The sequence below is a fragment of the Myotis nattereri genome, assembly GCF_964212035.1.
Source record: "Myotis nattereri genome assembly, chromosome: 9".
Taxonomy (NCBI): Eukaryota; Metazoa; Chordata; class Mammalia; order Chiroptera; family Vespertilionidae; genus Myotis; species Myotis nattereri.
The window spans coordinates 2,918,387-2,940,069 of record NC_138084.1 but is presented as its reverse complement, the minus strand read 5'-3'; the positions used below and the strand labels follow the sequence as shown (position 1 = coordinate 2,940,069).

Genomic DNA, 21,683 nt, shown 5'->3' with positions numbered 1-21,683 from the left:
AGTGGGGGAAACTGAGGCACAGAGAGCCTAATGTGTCCAGAGGTTCGTAGTCTGGGGGTGGAGCTGAGTCCGGCCTGACTCCAGGCCCGCGCCCCTGACCGTTCACTGAGCTGTCCCTTCCTGTTGATGGTGAAAGGTTTGAAGGGGACAGGGAGGCCAGGCCAGGGGTTAGGGTTGGGAGGCAGGGGGCCGTACCCAAGGCCACACCGCCAGCGATGGAGAGAGTCGGGGCCGGCCAGGCTGCCCATTGCCCACGCGGGCAAGCAGGGAACGGCCGCCTCGCTGTGGGCCTCGCTGAAGCCTGGGGCCTGGGGCAGGGGGAGGTGGCTCCCGCAGGCTTTGAGGGCTCCCCTTCCCAGGCCCGGAGCCCAGGGAGCAGGGCCCCAGCATTTTCTGGGGCCTGCGGAGCCACAGGAGTTAATAATTACGGGTCTGAGGAGATAGAGGCCTGTCTGAGGCTCCTCCCTCCCTCAGCTGCTTGGCAGAGATAGCAAAGGTTAGCGTGAGCCTGGGGGCGGGGAGAGGCTCTGCACCTGCCCAGCGTCTCCAGAGGGACCCTGGTCCGGCCTCCAGGCATGGACCCCCCTGAGGAATGCACCAGGTGCCCTGCCCGTGGGAGGTGCCCCGTGTACCTGGCGGTGAGCTCAGGGACTGTTCGCTATGCCCCATCAGGTCTGGGCCCTGCGCTGGAGGGGAACGTGGGAGAGGAGCCCCGGGACACCGACAGGTAAGCCTGACCTGGGACCTCGCCCCTCTCCAGGGGGCTGGGGAGGGTTAGACGCCAAGTTGCGCACAGGGACCGGCCCGGAACTAGGAGGGACTTCACGGGCCTCTGACAAGATCAGTGGCTCTATTTCTCTCGTGCACCTGGGAGGCACCCCTTGCCGCCGGACTGCGAGCAGCGAGCAGCGGTAGCTTCCAGTGCTTTCGGGGCTGTGTTTTCAGGAAACTGGTAAAACGGCTCTCAGCCCCTTGGCCTCTGGCTGTGTGACATCAGGCAGGTTCCTTACCCTCTCTGAGCCCATCCTGTTCGGTTGAGCAGGAGAGCTTACTGGGCTGTGGGAGAAGCTGGTGAGCCTGCGAGTCCCAGATAACTGGGTACACAGATGATGGGATATTTTTGTTTAGTAATCGGGGTGTCGATGCTCCCACAATGGTGACCCCACACTCGCCTGTTGAGGCCTCGCTCAAGCACCTCCACAGCCCACCACCCCCCCACATGAGGATTCTTCCTCTGGAGCCACGGCCCTGGGCTGCACACCCTCCACCCCGTCCCTCCCTTGTCTGGGTTGTCTCCTGTCCGGGCTTGTGAGGATGGAGGGGAAGGGTCCTGCCCTGAGCTCCTCTTGTGTCATCTTTGCCCCCTTCCCCTAAACAGTAAACAGAGCTAGGACCAGGAAGACAGCAGATTTGGTGAGGATTCCAATCAACAAACATGATGACATCTGCTTTCAGCCAGACCCTGGGGTGCTGGGCTGGGCTGGGCTGGGGTGGGGTGGGGTGGGGTGGGGTGGGCTGGGGTGGGTGGAGCAACCCAGCACCAGGAAGGAGCTGGTCCCTGTCCTGGGGGAACCAGAGTCTTGGAAACAGTTGGCCTGCAGCGTGAAGGGCCTGGGGGGGGCCTGGGCAGAATGATTCTGGGAGGGACTCACCCAGAGGAGGCCCCCAGGGGCTCCCTGTCCAAGGAGCTGGCCAAGGGCACGAGGGAAGGAGGGAGCCAGGCATGAAGCCCGGCCTGCTCTCCGCTCGGCAAGCCCTGAGCCTGGTGTGGGCTGTGCACACCGAGGAAGGGACCCTGTTTTCTATTTTGAACAAACACACAGCTCACTAAGCAGTAGGTGTGCCCTGGGCAAGTGGTGGCCCTGGACGTGGGGGGCTTGAGGGTACGGCCCCATCCCCCCAGCTCCCCACCCACCGTCCCGGAGCCCGAGGAGGACAGAGCCTGTGGCTGGCCGTTTCCTTTGGGTCCCCCGCTCTTGTAAGGTCCCCAGTTTGTACTTTGAATGAATGAAGTACAAAGGTGCCCCCAGATGAAGACCTGACAAAGCCAAGCCTGGGCCCTGTGGGGCTGGGGGACTAGTGCCCTGAGTTCTGGCAGCGTCCGGAGGGAAGTGTCTCCTTCCAGGCCTCCCCGAGAATGGAGGGCGGGAGCCATGGTCCCCAGGAGAGGAGAGGAAGGGCTGTGCTGTCACTGGATCAGGCCCAGGTTGAAGTTGAGGCCAAGGCGATGGTCACAGCTCAGGGTGGGTAGCAAAGGTCAGGGAGGTCGATGTGCAGAAGGGCCAATGGTCTGGGGTTCAGGGAGTTTTGCAGAGGCTGTGGGACCAGGCGGGTGTGTGTGTGTGTTGGGGGGGGGGGGGGCATTCCTCCAGAGAGAAGCCTGTGGGCCAGGATGAGGGCTGGCGACTTGGGCCAAAGGTGGCTCCTGCCTGGGACCGCGCTTTGGGGTCTGTCCCGGGCCCACCAGGCCGGACGGTGCTGTGTCCCCGCGCGCGGGGCCGGACTCGGGCCGGTGGCCGGTGGGAGGGTGTCTGCTGACCTAGCGCGGCGATCCGGTCGGAAGCAGGAAGCCGGGGCCACGGCGGGTTCTGGAGCGGAGCGGGCTGGCGGCGGGGCTGGCGGCGGGGCTGGAGCCCAGGGGCCGGGAGCGTCGCGGGCCCCGCGGGCCGCGGGGTGATGGGTCCGGCTCCTCCCCGCGCCCGGACCGGCCAGTCCCGCGGGCCCTGCGGCGGCGGAGGGCGGGGCCGGGCACGTGTCCCCCGGCCGCCCCGGGGCCACGTGACCCCCGAGGGCAGGGTTTCGGGCTGAACAGGGGCCGGGGCGCGAGCGGTGGCCGGACCGACGGACAGGCTGCGGGCGGGACTGACCGGCGGCGGGACCGGCGGCCGGCGCGGGCGGGGTCGGCGGCGGCGGGGACGCGGCGGGGACGCGGCGCAGGAGGTCTCGAGGCTCCGGGATGTGGAGCGGGTAGGTCCCGGCGCGCTCGCGGCTCTGCGCGGGGTCGGGCGCGGCTGCCTCCTGGCTGGGAAGGTCGGGGTCCCTGCCGGGTCTGCACCCCCCCCCCGACTGGGAGGGGCTGTGTCCCCAGCACCGGGACGGAGCGCCACCTCTCAGCCGGGGATGGGGACACTCCGCGGGGAGGAGGGGGAGGGGGAGGGGCAGCGAGTGGGGGGCAGCGAGTGGAAGGCGGTGGCAGACCGTCCCAGGCTGCGTGACAGCGCCAACTCCTCTAGCCCATCGCGGGGGGCGGGGGTGAGTCAGAGTGAATCGGGGTTCGGGGTGCGCACCCGAGGAGGCCCCCGGCTAGGACCACCCTTGGGAAGCGGTGCCGCTGGGAAGAGGGCTGGTCTCTGCCGAAGTCGCTTGCAAGTTGCTGAGCCTCCGCCTGGGCTCCTGGGCCCGGCAGGGCTCAGGGTGCGGGGTGGGGCCCCCTCAGCACCCTGTCTGCTCGCTGGCGCTCAGGGTGTCCCGCCCTGGCCCTGGCCGCCTGGAAAGGCCCTGGGCTTCTCAGGGAGCTGGGCAGACTCTGCCTCTTTCCCATGGAAAGACCAGGTCCTGGGCGGGATGTGGCGGAGTGAGGGTGTTTGGGTTCATTCCTGTAAGGACCTGGCCAGATGGACGGTCCCAGGACCAGGCTCCCAAACTCAGCGGGCGTGAGGGCAGCCCCGGGGAGGCGCCGGCTGGAGAGTTCGCAGCAGGCCAGGTCCCCGGTACTCGGTGCTGGTCCTCCCGGTGCTGATCCTCCTGGTGCTGGTCCTCCCGGTGCTGGTCCTCCCGGTGCTGGTCCTCCCGGTGCTGATCCTCCCGGTGCTGGTCCTCCCGGTGCTGATCCTCCGGTGCTGGTCCTCCCGGTGCTGGTCCTCCTGGTGCTGGTCCTCCCGGTGCTGGTCCTCCGGTGCTGGTCCTCCCGGTGCCGGTCCTCCCGGTGCTGATCCTCCGGTGCTGGTCCTCCCGGTGCTGGTCCTCCTGGTGCTGGTCCTCCCGGTGCTGGTCCTCCCGGTGCTGATCCTCCCGGTGCTGGTCCTCCCGGTGCCGGTCCTCCTGGTGCTGATCCTCCGGTGCTGGTCCTCCCGGTGCTGGTCCTCCTGGTGCTGGTCCTCCCGGTGCTGATCCTCCCGGTGCTGGTCCTCCCGGTGCTGATCCTCCGGTGCTGGTCCTCCCGGTGCTGGTCCTCCTGGTGCTGGTCCTCCCGGTGCTGGTCCTCCGGTGCTGGTCCTCCCGGTGCCGGTCCTCCCGGTGCTGATCCTCCGGTGCTGGTCCTCCCGGTGCTGGTCCTCCTGGTGCTGGTCCTCCCGGTGCTGGTCCTCCCGGTGCTGATCCTCCCGGTGCTGGTCCTCCCGGTGCCGGTCCTCCTGGTGCTGATCCTCCGGTGCTGGTCCTCCCGGTGCTGGTCCTCCTGGTGCCGGTCCTCCCGGTGCTGGTCCTCCGGTGCCGGTCCTCCCGGTGCCGGTCCTCCCGGTGCTGGTCCTCCCGGTGCTGGTCCTCCTGGTGCTGGTCCTCCCGGTGCTGGTCCTCCGGTGCTGGTCCTCCCGGTGCTGATCCTCCGGTGCTGGTCCTCCCGGTGCTGATCCTCCGGTGCTGGTCCTCCCGGTGCTGGTCCTCCGGTGCTGGTCCTCCCGGTGCTGGTCCTCCTGGTGCTGGTCCTCCCGGTGCTGGTCCTCCGGTGCTGGTCCTCCCGGTGCTGGTACTCTGGTGCTGGTCCTCCCGGTGCTGGTCCTCCCGGTGCTGGTCCTCCGGTGCTGGTCCTCCCGGTGCTGGTCCTCCGGTGCTGGTCCTCCCGGTGCTGGTCCTCCGGTGCTGGTCCTCCCGGTGCTGGTACTCTGGTGCTGGTCCTCCCGGTGCTGGTCCTCCCGGTGCTGGTCCTCCGGTGCTGGTCCTCCCGGTGCTGGTCCTCCCGGTGCTGGTCCTCCGGTGCTGGTCCTCCCGGTGCTTGTACTCTGGTGCTGGTCCTCCCGGTGCTGGTCCTCCGGTGCTGGTCCTCCCGGTGCTGGTCCTCCGGTGCTGGTCCTCCTGGTGCTGGTCCTCCCGGTGCCGGTCCTCCCGGTGCCGGTCCTCCCGGTGCTGGTCCTCCCGGTGCTGGTCCTCCTGGTGCTGGTCCTCCCGGTGCTGGTCCTCCGGTGCTGGTCCTCCCGGTGCTGATCCTCCCGGTGCTGGTCCTCCCGGTGCTGATCCTCCGGTGCTGGTCCTCCCGGTGCTGGTCCTCCGGTGCTGGTCCTCCCGGTGCTGGTCCTCCTGGTGCTGGTCCTCCCGGTGCTGGTCCTCCGGTGCTGGTCCTCCCGGTGCTGGTACTCTGGTGCTGGTCCTCCCGGTGCTGGTCCTCCCGGTGCTGGTCCTCCGGTGCTGGTCCTCCCGGTGCTGGTCCTCCGGTGCTGGTCCTCCCGGTGCTGGTCCTCCGGTGCTGGTCCTCCCGGTGCTGGTACTCTGGTGCTGGTCCTCCCGGTGCTGGTCCTCCCGGTGCTGGTCCTCCGGTGCTGGTCCTCCCGGTGCTGGTCCTCCCGGTGCTGGTCCTCCGGTGCTGGTCCTCCCGGTGCTTGTACTCTGGTGCTGGTCCTCCCGGTGCTGGTCCTCCGGTGCTGGTCCTCCCGGTGCTGGTTCTCCGGTGCTGGTCCTCCGGTGCTGGTCCTCCGGTGCTGGTCCTCCGGTGCTGGTCCTCTGGTACTGGTAGTTCATGGCACCCAGCACAGCCTGAGTGGAGATGCTGGGGGAGGAATAGGCTTCATCCCAGGGGGAGGGGGGGACTGAGAGAGTGGGCTCCTGGGATGGGAGGGGGGATGTGTAGAGAGGCTGGAGACTTTTTAAGAAATATATATTTTTATGATTTCAGGGAGGAAGGGAGAGGGAGAGAGAGAGAGAAACATCAATGATGAGAGAGAATCATTGGCCCGCTGCCTCCTGCACGCCCCCTATTGGGGATCAAGCCCAAAACCCGGGCATGTGCCCTGACCGGGAGTCGAACCGTGACCTCCTGGTTCTTAAGTTGACGCAGGCGGCGGGGGTGAGAGTCTGGAGACTCTTAGAGGGAGCGCGTGTTCTTTGGAGCTGCACCTGGAGGGAAGGAGCCTGCGTTTAGGGAGATTGTGGAGGGCGTTGGTGGTACCTGGGGAGGGGAGGCAGGCTGCCCGGGGTTAACTGTGCCTGAGGAGCAGCCTGGCCTGGAGGGAACGTGGTGTGCCCACGGCAAAACACAGCCGCTAGTTGCTGCCTGTCTGAGAGTATGTCTCCCTCCCCCGGGCCTCCAGGTGCAATGAGCAGGGTGGGTGGGGAGGGATCCAGGCCCTGGAGGCATCCAAGCCAGGGCTGGACCGACCGCCGGGCGGGCGCCACCGGGAGATGGCCCCTCTCTTTAAGGACCGAATGGGGGAGACTAACTACCCCAGGTGCTGGGGACGGTCCCCGCCAGCCTCCCTGCCACATTCCCAGGAACAATCCGGACACGAAGTAGTTGCTTCCTAAATGCAGACGGAAAGCATGAGGGGGCAGGATGGGGAGCCGGGTGCCCGGGGAGTGCGGGGCAGGGTTTTGGGGTTACCTTGACCACTGCCTTTTTATGGACCCCTCACTTGGATATTGGAGGCAGGGATGGACAGATCAGGGGCCCAGCTGCCAGCACCCATTGGGGCCTGGCGCCCTTGAAGCTCACCCAGACCCCAGCAGCAGCTGGAGGGACCCTGTGTGGGGGTCACGCTGCCCTCATACCTCCGGCGAGCTGCTTGTGCGTGTGGCCCTGTCACTCATGGGAACTCATGGGGTCCTGCCTCCTAGACCGGGAGGATCCTGGCGTCCTCATCTGCAGGATGAACTGAGGCATCGCTCTTGGGGTGACTGCTGCTCCAGCCAGGGCAGGTGCTGGGTCAGGACTCTGCAGGGGCCCAGCTGCACCCTCTCTCTTGGGACTCTGAGCATGGGCCATAGCTCTGGACCCAGAGGCAGCTGCCCCCAAGCTGGCTGCACCCCCCCACCCCCCACAGGCCCCAAATCTATAGTTTTGGGCACCACGCCTGCTCTGAGGGGATGGGGCGAGGACAGCATCTGGGGTACCTCTGCCGCTCACACTGTGCTAGGCACTTGGGACTTGGCCAGCAGAGGCCAGAGGCTGGAGTCTGGGCTAGTTTTCTGCCTAGTGGCCACATGACATCGGTGTAGCCCTCAGCTAAGCGAGCTATGGGCTCTGAGGGGCTGCACAAAGGGGATGAGCGGCCCCCCCAACCCTGGACTCCAGGGAGGGCGTGCGTCTGCAGTAGGCAGGGCGCAGGGGAGCTGCAGGGCTGCAGAGGGCTGAGCGGTTCTGAGCAAGTACTTAACTGCTCTGGCCTGGCTACCCTGAGGGCTTGGCGCCGTGCGCTCTTCTTGCCTGAAGGCCTAAGTCACGGGAGACTCAGCTCTGAGCCAGTTCTTTTTTTTTTTTGTAAGATTTTATTTGAGAAAAACTAACCACGTTGCCAGGAGGCAAGATCTCAAATGCCTCCCCCAGACCGGTCTCAAGTATGGCCTGGGGCTCCCGCGGGAGCAGGGGAGGGGGTGGCGCCACCCTCGGGGGCCTCCTCCGGGCAGCCCGCAGGAATCCCTGCTGCCCCTTCCCCTCAGCAGGTGGTCTCTCCTGCTGTGCCGTGGCCAGCGCGTCTGGACCCCGGACTCGCTGTGCATGCGTTGGATGCCTGAGGTCTTGGGTGTCAGGCTCTTTTCGTACCGGACAGGTGGTCCCGAGGCCCGTGCGGGTCCTGCCCTGCGCCCGCAGAGGCCTGTGCAGGCGCTCAGTGGAGACCCGGCTGGTTGGCCTCATCGGGGCTGCGTGGGGCTCACAGGCCTGGGCCGGGCGGGGAGAGGCGTGGCCTGGCCCACCTGCTTCAGGTGTCCTGACCTCCCTCAGCATCCCGAGGCTGCCCCCACCCCATCCCCTGCCCCTGCTCCTCCTCCTCCTCCCTCCCGTGCGCACACCTGCTTCCCCCTTCCTGCCGTGGGCCAGGCCCCACCCCAGCTCCAGAGTCCTGCTCTTCTGTCCCATGTATGACAGCGTTGTCCCCCTCTACTGGATCCCCCCACCTCTCCACCGCCTGGCAGGGCTCCTCTCGGGTCCCCAGGCTGGCTGGCTGGCCTCCCCTCCTCTGACCCCCATTCCCTCATCCAGGCTCAGGCTGCGGCTGCTCCCTCTGGCCTGGTGCCTCCTCCAGCCGCCACTTCCCAAATGCCTGAGCCACCCCCTTTCCCTTCCCTGAAAGACCCCTCCCAGCTCCTCGTTCCTGCCACGGGTACCACTGCTCGCCTCATTCCCTGGGTTTCGATCACATTCATTAATTGCTGCAATGTCTATCTTTTTCTGTCCCTCCCCCCAACCCCCGTCCAGCTCCTGGTCTTCCCACGAGCCCCCTCTCAGGGTCATCTGTGTCCGCGTGTCCCCTCCGCGTGTCCCCTCCTAGCTCAGAGCCCGCCTGGCTTCTCAGCAGCCGTGGGTGGAGCCCCTGCCACCACCGCTCGGGCACCAGGCACCGTCTCCGACTTCCTCAAAGCCCGTCTGCATCCTGCCTCACTTCTCCGAAAGCCCATTCCTCCCCCGGGGCTTCTCTGGGTGACAGGTCACATGACTCACCAGTGCCCGCACTCTGGTCCAGTTCCCACCCGGCCACTTCCGGCCAAGCCGCCATCCTTCTCTGAATCTCGTGTCCACACCGGGATGAGGAAAGCATCTCCCTTAGTGGCCGAAGGAGGGTCCCCCCCACGGTGACATCGGCAGCCGCCGTAACCCTCCACTCCATCCCGGGGCGGGCGGGCCGCGTGGTGGGGGGCTCAAGGTTCCCACCTGCTGGGGTTTGGAGCTGAAGACTTGGCCCCCCAGTAAGATGAGCCCGGCTGGGCTGGGGGCTGGTCAGGGAGCCCGCACGGACGCCTGTCCTGGGATCTCCGAGTCTTGTCTCTGGACCAGTGTCACTTGACTGACGGCCTCAGTGCCCTCGGGGCTGACTGGGCTCTGCTGAGGACGTGAGCCTCCACCTGGCCCCGTGCCTGGAGCCCGGGTGGGTTCCTGCGGACCTGGTGGCCCCAGGCAGCAGGGAAGGTCCCAGCGCCCTGCAGGCCTCCTCTTCCCCTAGTTTCCAGCTTCCCTCGCTGGCAGCACCACTGCCTGTTTAACGGACCTGTTACGCCCATGAGCTCAGGGCCTTTGGCTCAAAGAGGTGACCTGGGCACCGGAGGCTGCAGAGGCAGAGGTTGGGCAGAGAGACCGTGTGGCCAGCTGGGCTGGCCGGGGCTGGGGGCACAGAGGACCCCGGCTGGGCCCTTCTGGCCTCAGGAGTGGCCTCTGGTCCCGTGGGGCTGCTGGGTGACGGGACCATCGAATCCAGGGTCCTCACTTTTTGGCCCGTTTTTGTGATTGGGGACAGAAGCCCGCGGCCCTCCTGGGCGGCCTGGATGGGGTGTGGGGGCGCGGTGGCTGCATTCCCCCCACCCAGCAAGCTTCCAGGGGAAGTGACCCCGCGGCACCGTTCCTATCTGAACTGCCGGGGCTCGAGGAAACGCCCCCCACCTGTGACCTTGACTCTTCCCGGCTCCTGCCCCCCGAGCAGACCTTCCCAGGGCCCGTATCCTGGACGCTGAGCTCTGTGTCCGCGGGGAACGGGGACTGAGGGGGAGACAGGGAAGGGCTTCCGTGGGAGCCCCTGCTCCTGAGAGGGCGTGTCCTCCCCACCCAGGGGCTCACACCCAGGCACCGGCCTGTGCGGAGGCTGAAGTGTGCGCAGGGCAGGGATTCTGGCCTGGGCTGGACCCGAGGAGGGAGGGGCCGGGGTCCCTGCTTAGCCTGAAGTTTCTGAGTCACCAAGCTGGCCTCTCGGGCCGGAAGTGGGAGGAAGAGGGTCCTCAGATTGGAGCTTCCCTCCCGGGACAGGGTGGGCCTTTCCTGCTCCTGCTCCTGCGCCTGCCCCCTGGCCCCGGCACTGGACAACTGGACAGTTGGTGACCACAGGGTGGTCCTGCTGTCCCCACGCTCTCAGCTGCTAGGCTGTGCGCTGGGCTTTTCCGGGAGGGGGGCAGGGAGGAGGGGGTGTCGCAGAGACTGTCTCGGGGCCTCCTGTCTCCTCCGGTGGCAGGACAGGGTCCCATCCCCTGGCAGCGGGCTGCAGTGAGGGCCTGTTGGGAAAATGATGGGGGACTGTCCAGCCACACCCCCGCCGTGCCCTTGGGACCAGCAGGCGAGGCCCAGGCCACATTGGTAGAAGTGCTCGGCACTCCTGGGAGGGGCTGGCGGCCGCTCCTCCTGGGCAGGCCCGTGGGACAGGGCGGGTGGGCCTTGCAGAGGGAAAGGCATGGCGTCTGGGTGCCTGAGGCCTGGGGTCCTGTCTGTGTCCTGTGCTGTCCCCGTGGGTCACCCCCACCCTTGGCCTCTGGTCTGGTTCTTGCTCGTTCTATCGAAGTGGGCAGCCCCGAGGAGGGCCTGCTGCCCCCGCCGGCTCTAGGGCCGGGCCCCTGACCTCCGCACTGCCAGAGGGCGCAGCTCTCCGGGGCCAGGGGTTCCAGCTGCGGGGCCCAGAGCCTGGCCGGCGTGGGGTGGACGTGTCTGCCAAACGTGGCTGTGGGCTGCACACCGTTTCCCTGGTGCTGTGTCCGGGGACTGGCCCTTTAGCTGTCAGTGCACCTCCTGCAGGTTTTAACCCCCAGCCACAGGCGGGAAGCAGGTGCAGGGCGTTTCCGTGACATTCCAGGGGCTCACGTGCACCCTGGGCTGCAGCTCGGAGTCTGGCGTGGCCTTGGACTTGCCCACCACTGGCCTCTGCCCCCCGCTGCACCGTGCCCAGCCCTGGCCCTCCCCGTGGGGGGCTGGGGGGGGGGGGCTTCTGGGCCTGAGCGGAGGCTGGGAAGGCCGTTGGGGCAGGAATGTGGTCAGATTTCCCTGCTACAGCCACGGAGGAGCCTCCGAGTCCCCTGGGCCCAGTGGTCCTGGCCCGGGGGCAGAGCGCCCATCCCACCACTCACACCCACCCGCTGGGGGCGCTGGGCCTGGGCTGAGGACGTGGCCAGCTGTCCCAGCACTGCCCCCAACCAGCTCGCTCTGTGGCCTGGCCAGGCCTTGTCACTCGTCTGGAGGACGGGGACAGGGCCACGCCGTGTTGAGAGTTTGGAAGGAGAGGCGTGGGCAGAGCACCCCTGGGCGAGTCTAGCGAGTGTATGTCCCGGGACGCCGGCTGCAGGCCAGGGCCCCCTGGCACTGCCACAGCCCGCAGGCCCCAGGGACCCCCTTCCAACCCTTTCTCAGCGAGGGAAGTGGAAGATCGTGTCTGGCGCGCCCACTGCTGAGGGAGTGACGGTGTGCTCTGCTCCACTCACAGGCCCGTGTCTCCGCCCGCAGGACCAGCCCTGAGACCTCCAGGCCACACGCTGGGCCGGTTCCAAAGCAGAGGGCTGGCTGGGCGGGCGGGCTGGCTGGACAGGGCCATGTGAAGGGTCAGGAATGGGCTCGTGGCTGGGATCCCTGCATGCCAGTTCCTCTGTGTGACCCTGGGGGAAACTGAGGCTGCGGGGCTGTTGGTGACAGTCCCAGGGTCCGGAGGACAAAGAGCAGGCCGGTCCCCAGCCTTGCCTTTCAGCGTCCTCTGCAGCAATCCCGAATCTCACTGACTCTTTGGCCTTGTCTTTCCTCCCTCCTGTGTGGGCCCCTCTGGCCCCCTCCCTCCACTTCCGCACTGTGAGCCGTGGCCTGGCCCAGCCCCCACCCTCAGCCCAGCCGCGGCCGCTCGGAAGCTGCTGGCTCAGGAGCCGCCAGCTTTTGCTGAGTGAGCGAGTCCAGAGGTGCTGTCTTGGCACAAAGCACCGCTGGCTAAGGCCTCTCCCTGCCCCCCTCCCCAGGGTCCTCTTGGAGGGGAAGTGTGGTGGATTGGTCACAGAGGCTGGTCCCCCCCACCCCACCCCCCACCCCGCTCCACACTGCCTCTGGGAGGGAGGGTCCTGAGGCCAGAAGGGGTGGGGGAGGCCACTAGGCAGGCCAGGGAGAGCTGGGTCCCGGGGCAGGAAGTGGGTCTGCCTTGCCTGGTGGTTGAAGAACCTTTTTGCTTCAGCCCTGCTGGCCATGGCCGGTCCTTCTTCTTTGGTCCGCCCTTCATTTGCATAAAATTTGCATTAACAGTAACAACAGAAGCAGTTCCCGCTTAGGTGCCTCCTGTGTGCCCACGTTGTATGCACATCTCTCTGCACTCACTGGCCCTTGAGGCAGGACCATGGAGATTGTCCACACACTACGGAGGCGGAAACTCAGGTTCTCAGCCCTGACGAATTGACAGTCACCTGTTGGACAACCAGAGCCAAGCACCCACTGGGCGCTGACCACCTACTGTGTGCCACACAGAGCCCTAGGCCCTGGGCTGGCGTGGTTGCGGTGGACACAGATGAAGGAGTCTTGCCCCCAAGATAGTTTGTGTTTGGCCATTCTGCCCTTGTGACAACCCTGGTGCCGTCATCCCCATTTTATAGATGGGGAAACCGAGGCCAGAGTGGCAGGCAGGTGTGTTGCCCAGGGTGGGTCCCTGGGCTCTGCTCTCGAGGTCTCAGAACTGCATCCTATGTTTGCTGTTTGCCTCGCAGCCAGCCCCACCCGGACGAGGGCCACCCCCCGCCCCTCGAAGCTGTCCCGGTCTCCTGGAAGAGCGTGGGCTCCTGCCAGAGCCGCAGGGAGTCCCCGGGAGCCCTGGCGGAGACCTCTGCAGGGGAGGGGACCCAAGGCGAGGAGGGCCCAGCCGCCGCCCAGCTGGATGTGTCTCGCCTGCGCAGCTCGTCCATGGAGATCCGCGAGAAGGGCTCCGAGTTCCTGAAGGAGGAGCTGCACAAAGCCCAGAAGGTGGGGGCCGGGGTACCTGGGGGAGCTGGGGCGCCCCCGAATGCCCAGAGGCCTCAGGCACCTGTCAAGGCCTGCGCGGGCGCGGGGGAGTGCAAACAAAGGACAGAGCAGCTCTAGGGTGACTTGTAGAAGGGGGATCCCCAAAAACCTGTTCCAGGCCCCGACGCACTGGCAGCCGGGTTCCCCTCCTGCCAGCAGCTGAATGGAAAATGCCTCATAAACTAGAGCAGCAGAGGCAAGCTCAGCCCCCGCCCCCCCCCCCCCCCCCGCCCCAAGATGACCCTGGAAGGGGACCTGGTCGCTCCAGTGTCAGGCCTGAGGGCCCCGGGGGGCTGACAGCCACCCACCTGGTGCCCCCAGGAGCTAAAGCTGAAGGATGAGGAGTGTGAGCGGCTGTCCAAGGTGCGGGAGCAGCTGGAGCGGGAGCTGGAGGAGCTGACGGCCAGCCTGTTTGAGGTGCGCTGGCGGCGGGGGGCAGCTGGCGGCGGGGGGCAGCTGGTGGCGGGGGCAGCTGGCGGCCGGGGGGCTGCTGGCGGCCGGGGGGCGGCTGGCGGCCAGGGGGCAGCTGGCGGCCGGGGGGCGGCTGGCGGCCGGGGGGCGGCTGGTGGCGGAGGGCAGCTGGCGGCCGGGGGGCGGCTGGCGGCCGGGGGGCTGCTGGCGGCCGGGGGGCGGCTGGCGGCCAGGGGGCAGCTGGCGGGCGGGGGGCAGCTGGCGGCGGGGGCAGCTGGCGGCCGGGGGGCGGCTGGCGGCCGGGGGGCGGCTGGTGGCGGGGGGCGGCTGGCGGCCGGGGGGCGGCTGGCGGCCGGGGGGCGGCTGGCGGCCGGGGGGCAGCTGGTGGCGGAGGGCAGCTGGCGGGCGGGGGGCTGCTGGCGGCCGGGGGGCAGCTGGCGGGCGGGGGGCAGCTGGTGGCGGAGGGCAGATGGGCCTGGGCTGCTGGGCGTCCATCAGCTCCTCACCACTGCCTTCTTCCCAGGAAGCCCACAAGATGGTTCGAGAAGCCAACACAAAGCAGGCAGCCTCAGAAAAGCAGCTGAAAGAGGCTCGGGGCAAGGTGAGCCCGACCCCGGCCCGGGCCTGCGCGCCCCCCCATTCAGTCAGACCCCGCACAGCCTGGCGGGCGCCAGGGGTGGGCACACGGAGGCCCACAGGGTGGGGCCGCGATTCCACCACTGAAATTCCCGGTGCCACAGGGACATTCTGGAGCCTTCCAGGGGCTGGGAGGATCCACGGTCATTGTCACCCCCTTTCCTCTTCCCCCAACACACACACACACACACACACACACACACACACACACACAGCAAAGCGGGGACCTCCGTCTGGCTGTGTGAGCCTGGGCAAGTAGCTTCCTGTCTCGGGGCCCATCTGTGTGTCTGTGAAATGGGAGGCTGGGCTGTCCCGGCGCGTGGGTGCCCCTCCGTGGGAGGCCAGCTCCCTGACAGGGGCACCTCACAGAGGCCGCTTACAGTGTGGGCACCTGGTGGGGTTGGGTGCTGTGTGCTGCCGTCCTGGCCGGCCTGGCGGGCGGCGGGGGCATCACCCTGGGCTACGGTCGGCAGCCGTCTCGTTCTGGCCAGATCGACATGCTGCAGGCGGAGGTGACAGCCTTGAAGACACTGGTCATCACGTCCACGCCCGCCTCTCCCAACCGCGAGCTGCACCCTCAGCTGCTGAGCCCCACCAAGGCCGGGCCTCGCAAGGGCCACTTGCGCCATAAGAGCACCAGCAGCGCCCTCTGCCCCATCGCGTGCCCTGCTGCAGGCCACATCCTCACCCCGGACAAGGAAGGCAAAGAGGTGAGGGGCGGAGGGCGGGCCATGGGTACTGTCCCACTGTCAGGCAGGCAATGGGGCCCGGTGGGACCAGGCCTGACACCCCCCCTACCCCGCCCTTCCCTGGCCTGGAGCCTGCCCTGCCCTCTCTGGGCGTCTGTGACCTCTGGCCACTAGCGCTGCGCAGCTCCTTGTAAAATGAGACCTATGGCCCTCAGCTCCCGGTGTGCGATCTGGGGGCCTGGCACCCCTCCCCATCCCCACGCCTTAGGCGGCGTCCCTGCACCGAGCTGCCTCGGGCCGAATGCCTGCCCTCCGGCGGCAGTGCTGGGCCTCTGTGGAGGCCACCTGGGCCCGTGTGGCCGCAGCCCTGAGGCCGGGACTACCTTGTGACTCCCCTGCACTTGAGGGCCCTCGGGACCCTCTGGCTGTGGTGCCGGGACAAGCGTGGCCTTTGAGGGGCTGTCTCCCTCCTCAGCTGGGTGCATGGAGTACATGCTTCAGGTTGGACGATGGCCTAGGATGCCCTTGGCCGTGGGTCCTCGAGCAAGGAGGGGGGGGCACCTGTCGGTGCCTCGGCTTCCTCACGTGGTGTGTGGGAGCTCCTGGGCGCAGAGGAATCGAAGAGCGTGGAGTCAGGAGCTAGGCTTGAGGCTGTACCCAGCAAGCGCCCACGAGGGCTCCAGTGGGATCGGGCTTCCTGGGGTCTCCGATGGCCAGGTGGCCCCCAACCCCACCCCGTCCCGTGTCTCAGCGCGTCCGGGGAGGAGCGTAGCCGGGCCTCTCGTCCCCCTTCTGAGTTCTGGCCGTCTGGCCGATCGCTAACCTCTGCTCCTTCCTCTGTCCCGTGCACCTGCCGTCTGTCTGCCCTGCTGGCCCCGCCTGCCCAGCCCGGGCTGCCCCCCCTCCTGTCCCTGCTCCTCTGTGTGGTCCCCAGTAAGGCGGTTCACCTCACCTACGAGCCGGCCTGGCAGCTCCCGCCTGGGGAGCAGCCCACAGCCCCCACCTCCGCTACCTCTCTCTCCTGTTCCCGACAGGTAATGGCTCCAGAGGGCCCCCCCCCCCCCCGTCCCTCTGCCTCACTCACTCTGCATGCACCCGAGCGCCCCGTGTTCCCTCCCGTGTGCGCGTGCTTGCGTGTGCGGGGCCTGGGGTGCCTGTGGGGTCGCTCCAGCTCTTCCTCCTGGAGGAGGCGGGGTTCTTCCCCATGAGGCCTGGACCAGGTGTGTCCGCAGCGGGAGGCGCCAGGGAGCTCCTCTCGGGCTGGGCTCTCCCGGGGGCCCTGGGACACCCCGCATGCTGCGGCCTACCCTGTCCTCCCTGCTCCCACCTCCTCGGCTCTGCCCATCCCCGGCTCTGCCGTGCTGGGCCCCCACTCCCTGACCGCCCCACCGCGCTCCCTGCCCCGCAGGTAGATACCACCCTGTTTGCGGAGTTCCGGGCCTGGAGGGAGTCGCCCACCTTGGACAAGAACAGCCCCTTCCTGGGAAGGGTGTACCGCGAGGACGTGGGGCCCTGCCTGGACTTCACGGTGCAGGAGGTGAGTGGGCAGAGGGCAGCCGGCCGGGCCCAGCCCCTCCGCCCGGCCGCCCTCACCGCCCAACCGCGCCCTGGTCTGCGCAGCTCTCGGCACTGGTGCGGGCTGCCGTGGAGGACAACACGCTCACCATCGAGCCCGTGGCTTCGCACACCCCGCCCACAGTGAAGGCGGCCGCAGCCGAATACGGCAGCACCAAGTAAGGCTGGCTCCCGCCCCCCTCCTGCCCTCCCCCCACCGGCCCTGCCGAGGGCCTGGCCAGGGAGGACGCGCTCTGCCTGCCCGAGGGAGCTCTGGGGTGGCTCCCGGGGTGGGCAGGGTGGGCCGGGTACAGGGGCACCTCGGTACACCTGGCATGAGGTTGCCCATGTTCTCCCGCCCACGAGGGGTAAGGGGAGGGGTTGGGGGTGTCCATCCCAGGGAGCAGGTTCTTGCCTGCTCCATCCTTGGCTTGGCCCTGGGCTCCTTGGGAGGCTGGGCCTGGGGAGAGGACGCCAGGTCGCCCCCATGTCTGTCTGCTGCCCCTCCCACCGCGCCTTCTCCCGGCTGCGCATCCCCCGCATGAGCTGGCGGGTGAGCCCAGCGGCCCCATGGCTCCTCTGCTTTCCCCCAGCACATGTGCCCTGAGCGGGTTGGCCCGTGCCTGTCGCCACCGAATCCGGCTCGGGGACTCCGAGAGTCACTACTACATCTCGCCATCGTCCCGGGCCAGGGTGAGTCGCCCGTTTAGAGCATCGCTTGGCTCCTTAGGGGCCCCCTGGGCTGGGACTCTGGGCCCCGGCCTTGACCCACAGGGCAGGCTCAGAGAGGTGCGGGGACTGATCGGGCCGCACAGCCCAGCCAGGTGTCCTGGTTTGCTCTGGCTGCAAAACAAATCACCATGCGCGCCGTGGCTCCCAGCACCCATTCATTCTCCTTTCCCCGTGTCAGGAGTCTGGGCCCCGCTTAGCGGGGCGCCCGGCTCAGGTCTCCTGGGCGGCAGCCAAGGTGGGCGCCGGCTGCCTCCTTTCTGGAGATTGGGGTCCCCTCCCGAGCGCATGTGGCCGTTGGGGAACCCGGTGCCTCTGTGGCTGAAGGACTAGGTGCCCGTGGTCTCACTAGCCAAGACGTAATCCTGGGGGCCACCTGCCACCTGTGTTGTTTAATGTACCCGGATGAAGGCAGTGGCCTGGAGGTCAGACTACAGTCCCGGCGCCTGCGCCCGCCTTGGCTTCAGCCCTGGCTTTGGGAGGGTCCTGAGGTGTGTTTGTCACAAAGCCCGCCGTCAGCGCGGGGCGGGGGGCCCTCTAGGACTCCCAACCCTGCCCCCTGTTGCCGTGTGACCGGGCTGATTGCGGGGGGCGGGGGGGCTCACCGAGCTGGGGGTAAATGTGGGGTGGTCCCCACTCTTCCGTCCCCTCATGGACGGTGAAGAGAGTTGTAGGGGAAATGGAGAAGGAGCTTGGCAGCAGGCTGGCCAGTGCGGGCAGCGTGTCTGGTGCCATCAGCTTCCGCAGGGCACCCGAGCATGTCGTCCCAGTGGGGACTCCCCCAGGAGTGAGCTGACTCATTTCCCCAAAGGGAGTCTGAACCTTAGAGAGGAAGGGGTGTGCCTGGGCCGCTCAACCGCCGGGTCTCCCCGCTCTGAGTCCACAGAAGGACGCGCGGACATCCCCGTGCCCAGCCAAGTCACCTTCAGGACTTGGTTCCTTCAGGCCTGGTGCCCGCTCTGGCCTGGGAGATGAGGAGGGGGGACGTGTTAGGTTGTGGTCCCTGAGGATGTTGTCCCGTCCGGAGGAGACCAAGGCATGTGGGGTCCACAGGGAGAAGAATTCTGTCCCCCAAGCACAGCCCTGGGGCCAGAACCCCGTGCTCCCCGCCAGTCCCTGCTCACGAGCCTCCCGCGGGGCCACCGGCCACGGGCCACACCTGGCCTTTTCCTGCCCGACCTCCGCCAGTCCCGCCCGCCCCCCGCATTCTGGCCTCACTGGGCTGGTGCCCTCACTTGGCCACACTCTCTTCATACCTCCCTGCCTGTGCCCGGGCCACCAGCCCCCTTGCACCCGCTTTGTCCCTGCCAAGGGTTCCTGTGTGTTTGAGGGCCCAGCAAGAGCAGGTCCCCTCCCTGTGACTTTCTCCATGCCCCGTCTGAGGCCCCCACATGCTGGACCCCCCTTCCCCAGAGGGCTGGACGTCCAGTGGGGGCTGCTCCCTGCCGTCCTGCCTCAGGGCGGGCGTCCCTAAAGGCAGAGCCTCCGAGGAACGTGCCAGGCTCAGGCGCTAGAGAGGCCGGCAGGACGGGGTACAGGCGAGGGGGGGGCGGTGGAGCGAAGCGGGGTGTGGCCGTGGCTGGGGTCTGGCTGCCGCTGAGTGGGTCCCACCCTGAGGCAAGGGGATTGGCCTTTTATACCCCCCATGCCAGGTAGCCATTGGCAGAGGGGCACCTATGAGCCATTAGCAGCCAGCGCGCTCAGCATCGGGGAGATGGGCCCCAGCCTGGGGAGGGACCTGCAGTATCCTCTCTACCGTATCAGAGTCCTCGTGGCAAGGCCCCCCGGGTCTGAGCACAGGGGGCAGAGCAGGCCTCAGCCTGGCTGGGGCTTCGGGCATGGGGACCCAGGGCCGCCAGGTGAGTGGCTTCCGATCCCCTAGTCTTCCCTGGCGTTACCAGGAGCACCTGGCTAAGGCCTGGCTGGCCCCGGGGGGTGGGCGGCTCTGCCAGGATTGGCTCTGTGACCTCCACGGTTGTTGGCTGGCTTCGTTTTGGGAGCCTCCATTTCCCCCCGTAACAAGGGCATGGGAAGCAGGCTGCCTCCCTGGCGGTGGGCCCTTGATTAAATGCGAGTTGCTGCTATTGTTTTTAGTCCAAGTCATAATAGTACTGCTATTGTTAAACAGCCCAGCCCCGTTCGATTCAGGCTCTGATGGGACAGGACATGGGGGGTCCCGCTCTGGTCTCTGATCTGCCCTGCCTTTTGAGGGACCTCAAGTCTGAGGACTGGCCGGTCACATCCTCCCCCCGCCCCCCCCCCCGCCCCTCCCTTCTTCCCACAGATCACTGCTGTGTGCAACTTCTTCACCTACATCCGCTACATCCAGCAAGGCCTGGTGCGGCAGGACGGTGAGCGCCCCCTGGTGGCCGACGGGGGATGGCGTCCTGGGGGCTGGGGCTGGGGCTGGTCCGAGGCTTCTGCAGTCCCTGTCTCTGGCCAGGACTCCGTGAGGGGGAGATTGTGGGTGAGGAAAGGGCCAGCACGCCTGGCGCTGATGTGAGCTGCAGAAGGCACTCTGAACCCCGCTTTACCAGGAACGCTAGCCTGATGCCACCCCCACCTGGTCTGACTGCTTTCTCCCTGGCCAGGGCCTGCAGGGACAGCTCCCTGACACTGGCCTGGCGTTTGAGAACCTGCATGAGGGGCCTCCCCGGGGACCCCTCTCCTCCAGGCGCGGCCTTCTCATGGCCCCTGAACCTGGGCCTCCCCCTGTGCCCTTGCCCAGCGGGTCCTCCGGCACCCCTGCCCCCTCCCCCCATCCTGCATAGCCTAGCTTCCCGCTCCTCCAAACTTGGTTCCCCAAGAGTCCCTGAACCAGTTTGGAGTGTGCGCCTCTCCCCCAGCCTGTGGGGGCCAAGTCCCCCGGGAAGGCCGCAGCCAGGCCAGGGTTGAGCCCTGAGGGGCCACCTCCTTCCAGCTGCGTGGACTGGCACGGGGCCCTGCGCCCTGTTCAAGGTCCCGGCGCGGCCTTGGGAGGTGAGGAAGGAAGGCATTGCGAGTGTGTGGCCATGTGCACCTGCTCATCTGTGTCCGGCCGTGGGAGCAACCGCCGCCTGCTCCCCGGGCAGCACAGCCCCTTCACGTGTGTGCGCTCAGCAGTTTGCAAAGCCTCAGACCCCACCCTCGGAGAGTGCAGCCGCTCGCCGAGGCCATCTGTCCTGGGGGACGGGGAGCCCAGAGTGCCTGCTCACTGCCCTGCCCAGAGCCAGGGGAGGGCCAGGCCGTTGGCCCAAGGTGACCCTGAGCTGTCACCAACTCTCCGCCCTCTCTCCGCCTGCAGCAGAGCCCATGTTTTGGGAGGTCACGAGGCTGCGGAAGGAGATGTCGCTGGCCAAGCTGGGCTTCTTCCCCCAGGAGGCCTAGCCTGGCCCAGGACCGACGGGCGGACGGGAAGACGGTGCGGGAGCCAGCCCTGAGCCAGAAGCTGCACAGACGGACAAATGGCCAGGCGAGGAGGCGTGCTGAGCCGGTCCCACGCGCCATCCCAGGAAGACAGAACCTCACGGGATGACCCTTCTCCCTTCCCAGCGGCACAGCCACCATGAGGCTCTGGAAGGCACCACAGACCGAGGACCCGGACCCGCACTCGGGGGCTCAGCTTTCGCGAGGGGACCCCTGGGGCGGCCGGCACCCTCCGCCCCAGTTCCGGGAGCCGCTGCCTGCAGGTGCCTGCGGCTGCTGGGCAGCCTGGTCTCCTGGCATTGCCCACCCAGCTCCCAAGCCCTGCACACCAGCACCCCCTTGTGGCCATCCCTCGTCCCATCCCAAGTGCCCACAGGGCAGTGGTGCTAGGAGGGGCCGCCAGGGACTTCCACGCCAGCTGGCACCAGCTTGAGAACTGCCTCCAAGTCCCTCCGATGGACAAGGCCCCTCCCATTTGACCTGCCCCTGCCCCTGCCCCTCTGAGCCCTCTGCTCCGGGAGGCACTGCCCCCACCGCCGCTGGAAGGACCGGGGCACTTTTCCCCCAAAGCAAAGCATAGCCAAGGCCTCAAGGCGCCGAGCCTGCTTTCAGCTGAGGGTGGCCCTTCAGACAGCACGGACCGAGGTCACCAAGCCCTGCCCACAGGACAGGGGTGGGACAGGCAGGCCCCAAGCCCCCCTCACCCCTCACAGCCCATTCAGGACCCGGCTACCCCCTGGACACATCCCTCACCACGTCCAGTTTCCGCCTCTGAATGGAATGCAGCGCATCTCTATTTAATAAAGGAAGCCTTTGTTGGTAGCAGGGCAGCCAGGCGCCTCCGCTCCTGTGCCCCGGGGCTCGGGCCAAGGCTCGGGCATCTACAGGAACGAAACCAAATCCTTTCCTCGCCCACCGGCCCTCGTGCGCCGGATTAAGCCCAGATCCTGCAGGGTGGCTGTGCGGAGACGCCTCGGGTGGGGCTGTGGGCTGTTGGGGGAGGATCCCGAGTCCTCTCCCCTGGGGAGCGGCTGCTGTGGGGAGAATGGCTGGCTCTGCGGTGCCTCCTGAGGGCCTTGGGCGGGTCCCCTCCAGTCTCCCTGCCTCAGTCTCAAGGAAGCCTGGAGCCCAGAGTCCAGCTGCCTGGCGCTCACGGGACAGCGGCAGGGTTGACCGGTGATGTCTGCCGGCAGCACAGGCAGGGACCATGGGAGCAATCAGGGAGGAGGAAGGGCTGGGGCCTGGTACTGCCCGTCCTTGCCCCCAGCGCCCGTTCCCCGACTCAGTCACACCCAGGGCGAGGGAAACACCGAGTGACATTCCAGAGGCCTGGCCCAGGCCCCACCCTCCAGACCTGCTCTGCCTGCCCCTCCGATAGCGGGCACTTCTCCTGTCAGGCCCAA

At 67.6% G+C, this 21,683-nt stretch overlaps 1 protein-coding gene across 6 annotated transcripts; it reads left to right on the top strand.

The window, feature by feature from the left end:
* Nucleotides 1–529: 529 nt before the first annotated feature.
* RAB3IL1 (RAB3A interacting protein like 1) lies at nucleotides 530–21,168 on the top strand (the record flags this gene model as incomplete). 6 transcript variants are annotated; one of them, XM_081099718.1, is made up of 11 exons in its annotated part: nucleotides 576–727; nucleotides 12,565–12,817; nucleotides 13,178–13,273; nucleotides 13,791–13,868; nucleotides 14,395–14,613; nucleotides 15,480–15,626; nucleotides 16,001–16,129; nucleotides 16,213–16,325; nucleotides 16,740–16,839; nucleotides 19,160–19,226; nucleotides 20,159–21,168. In XM_081099718.1, the coding sequence occupies 11 exons, from the start codon at nucleotides 576–578 to the stop codon at nucleotides 20,239–20,241; spliced, it is 1,437 nt and encodes a 478-aa protein (XP_080955844.1). In that variant the 3' UTR covers nucleotides 20,242–21,168. The 6 variants fall into 6 exon arrangements, with proteins under 6 accessions (XP_080955846.1, XP_080955844.1, XP_080955847.1 ...); XM_081099721.1 differs by lacking the exon at nucleotides 576–727 and adding an exon at nucleotides 2,841–2,967 and having other exon boundaries at nucleotides 15,531–15,626; XM_081099719.1 differs by lacking the exon at nucleotides 576–727 and adding an exon at nucleotides 2,841–2,967.
* Between the last annotated feature and the right edge of the window lie 515 nt (nucleotides 21,169–21,683).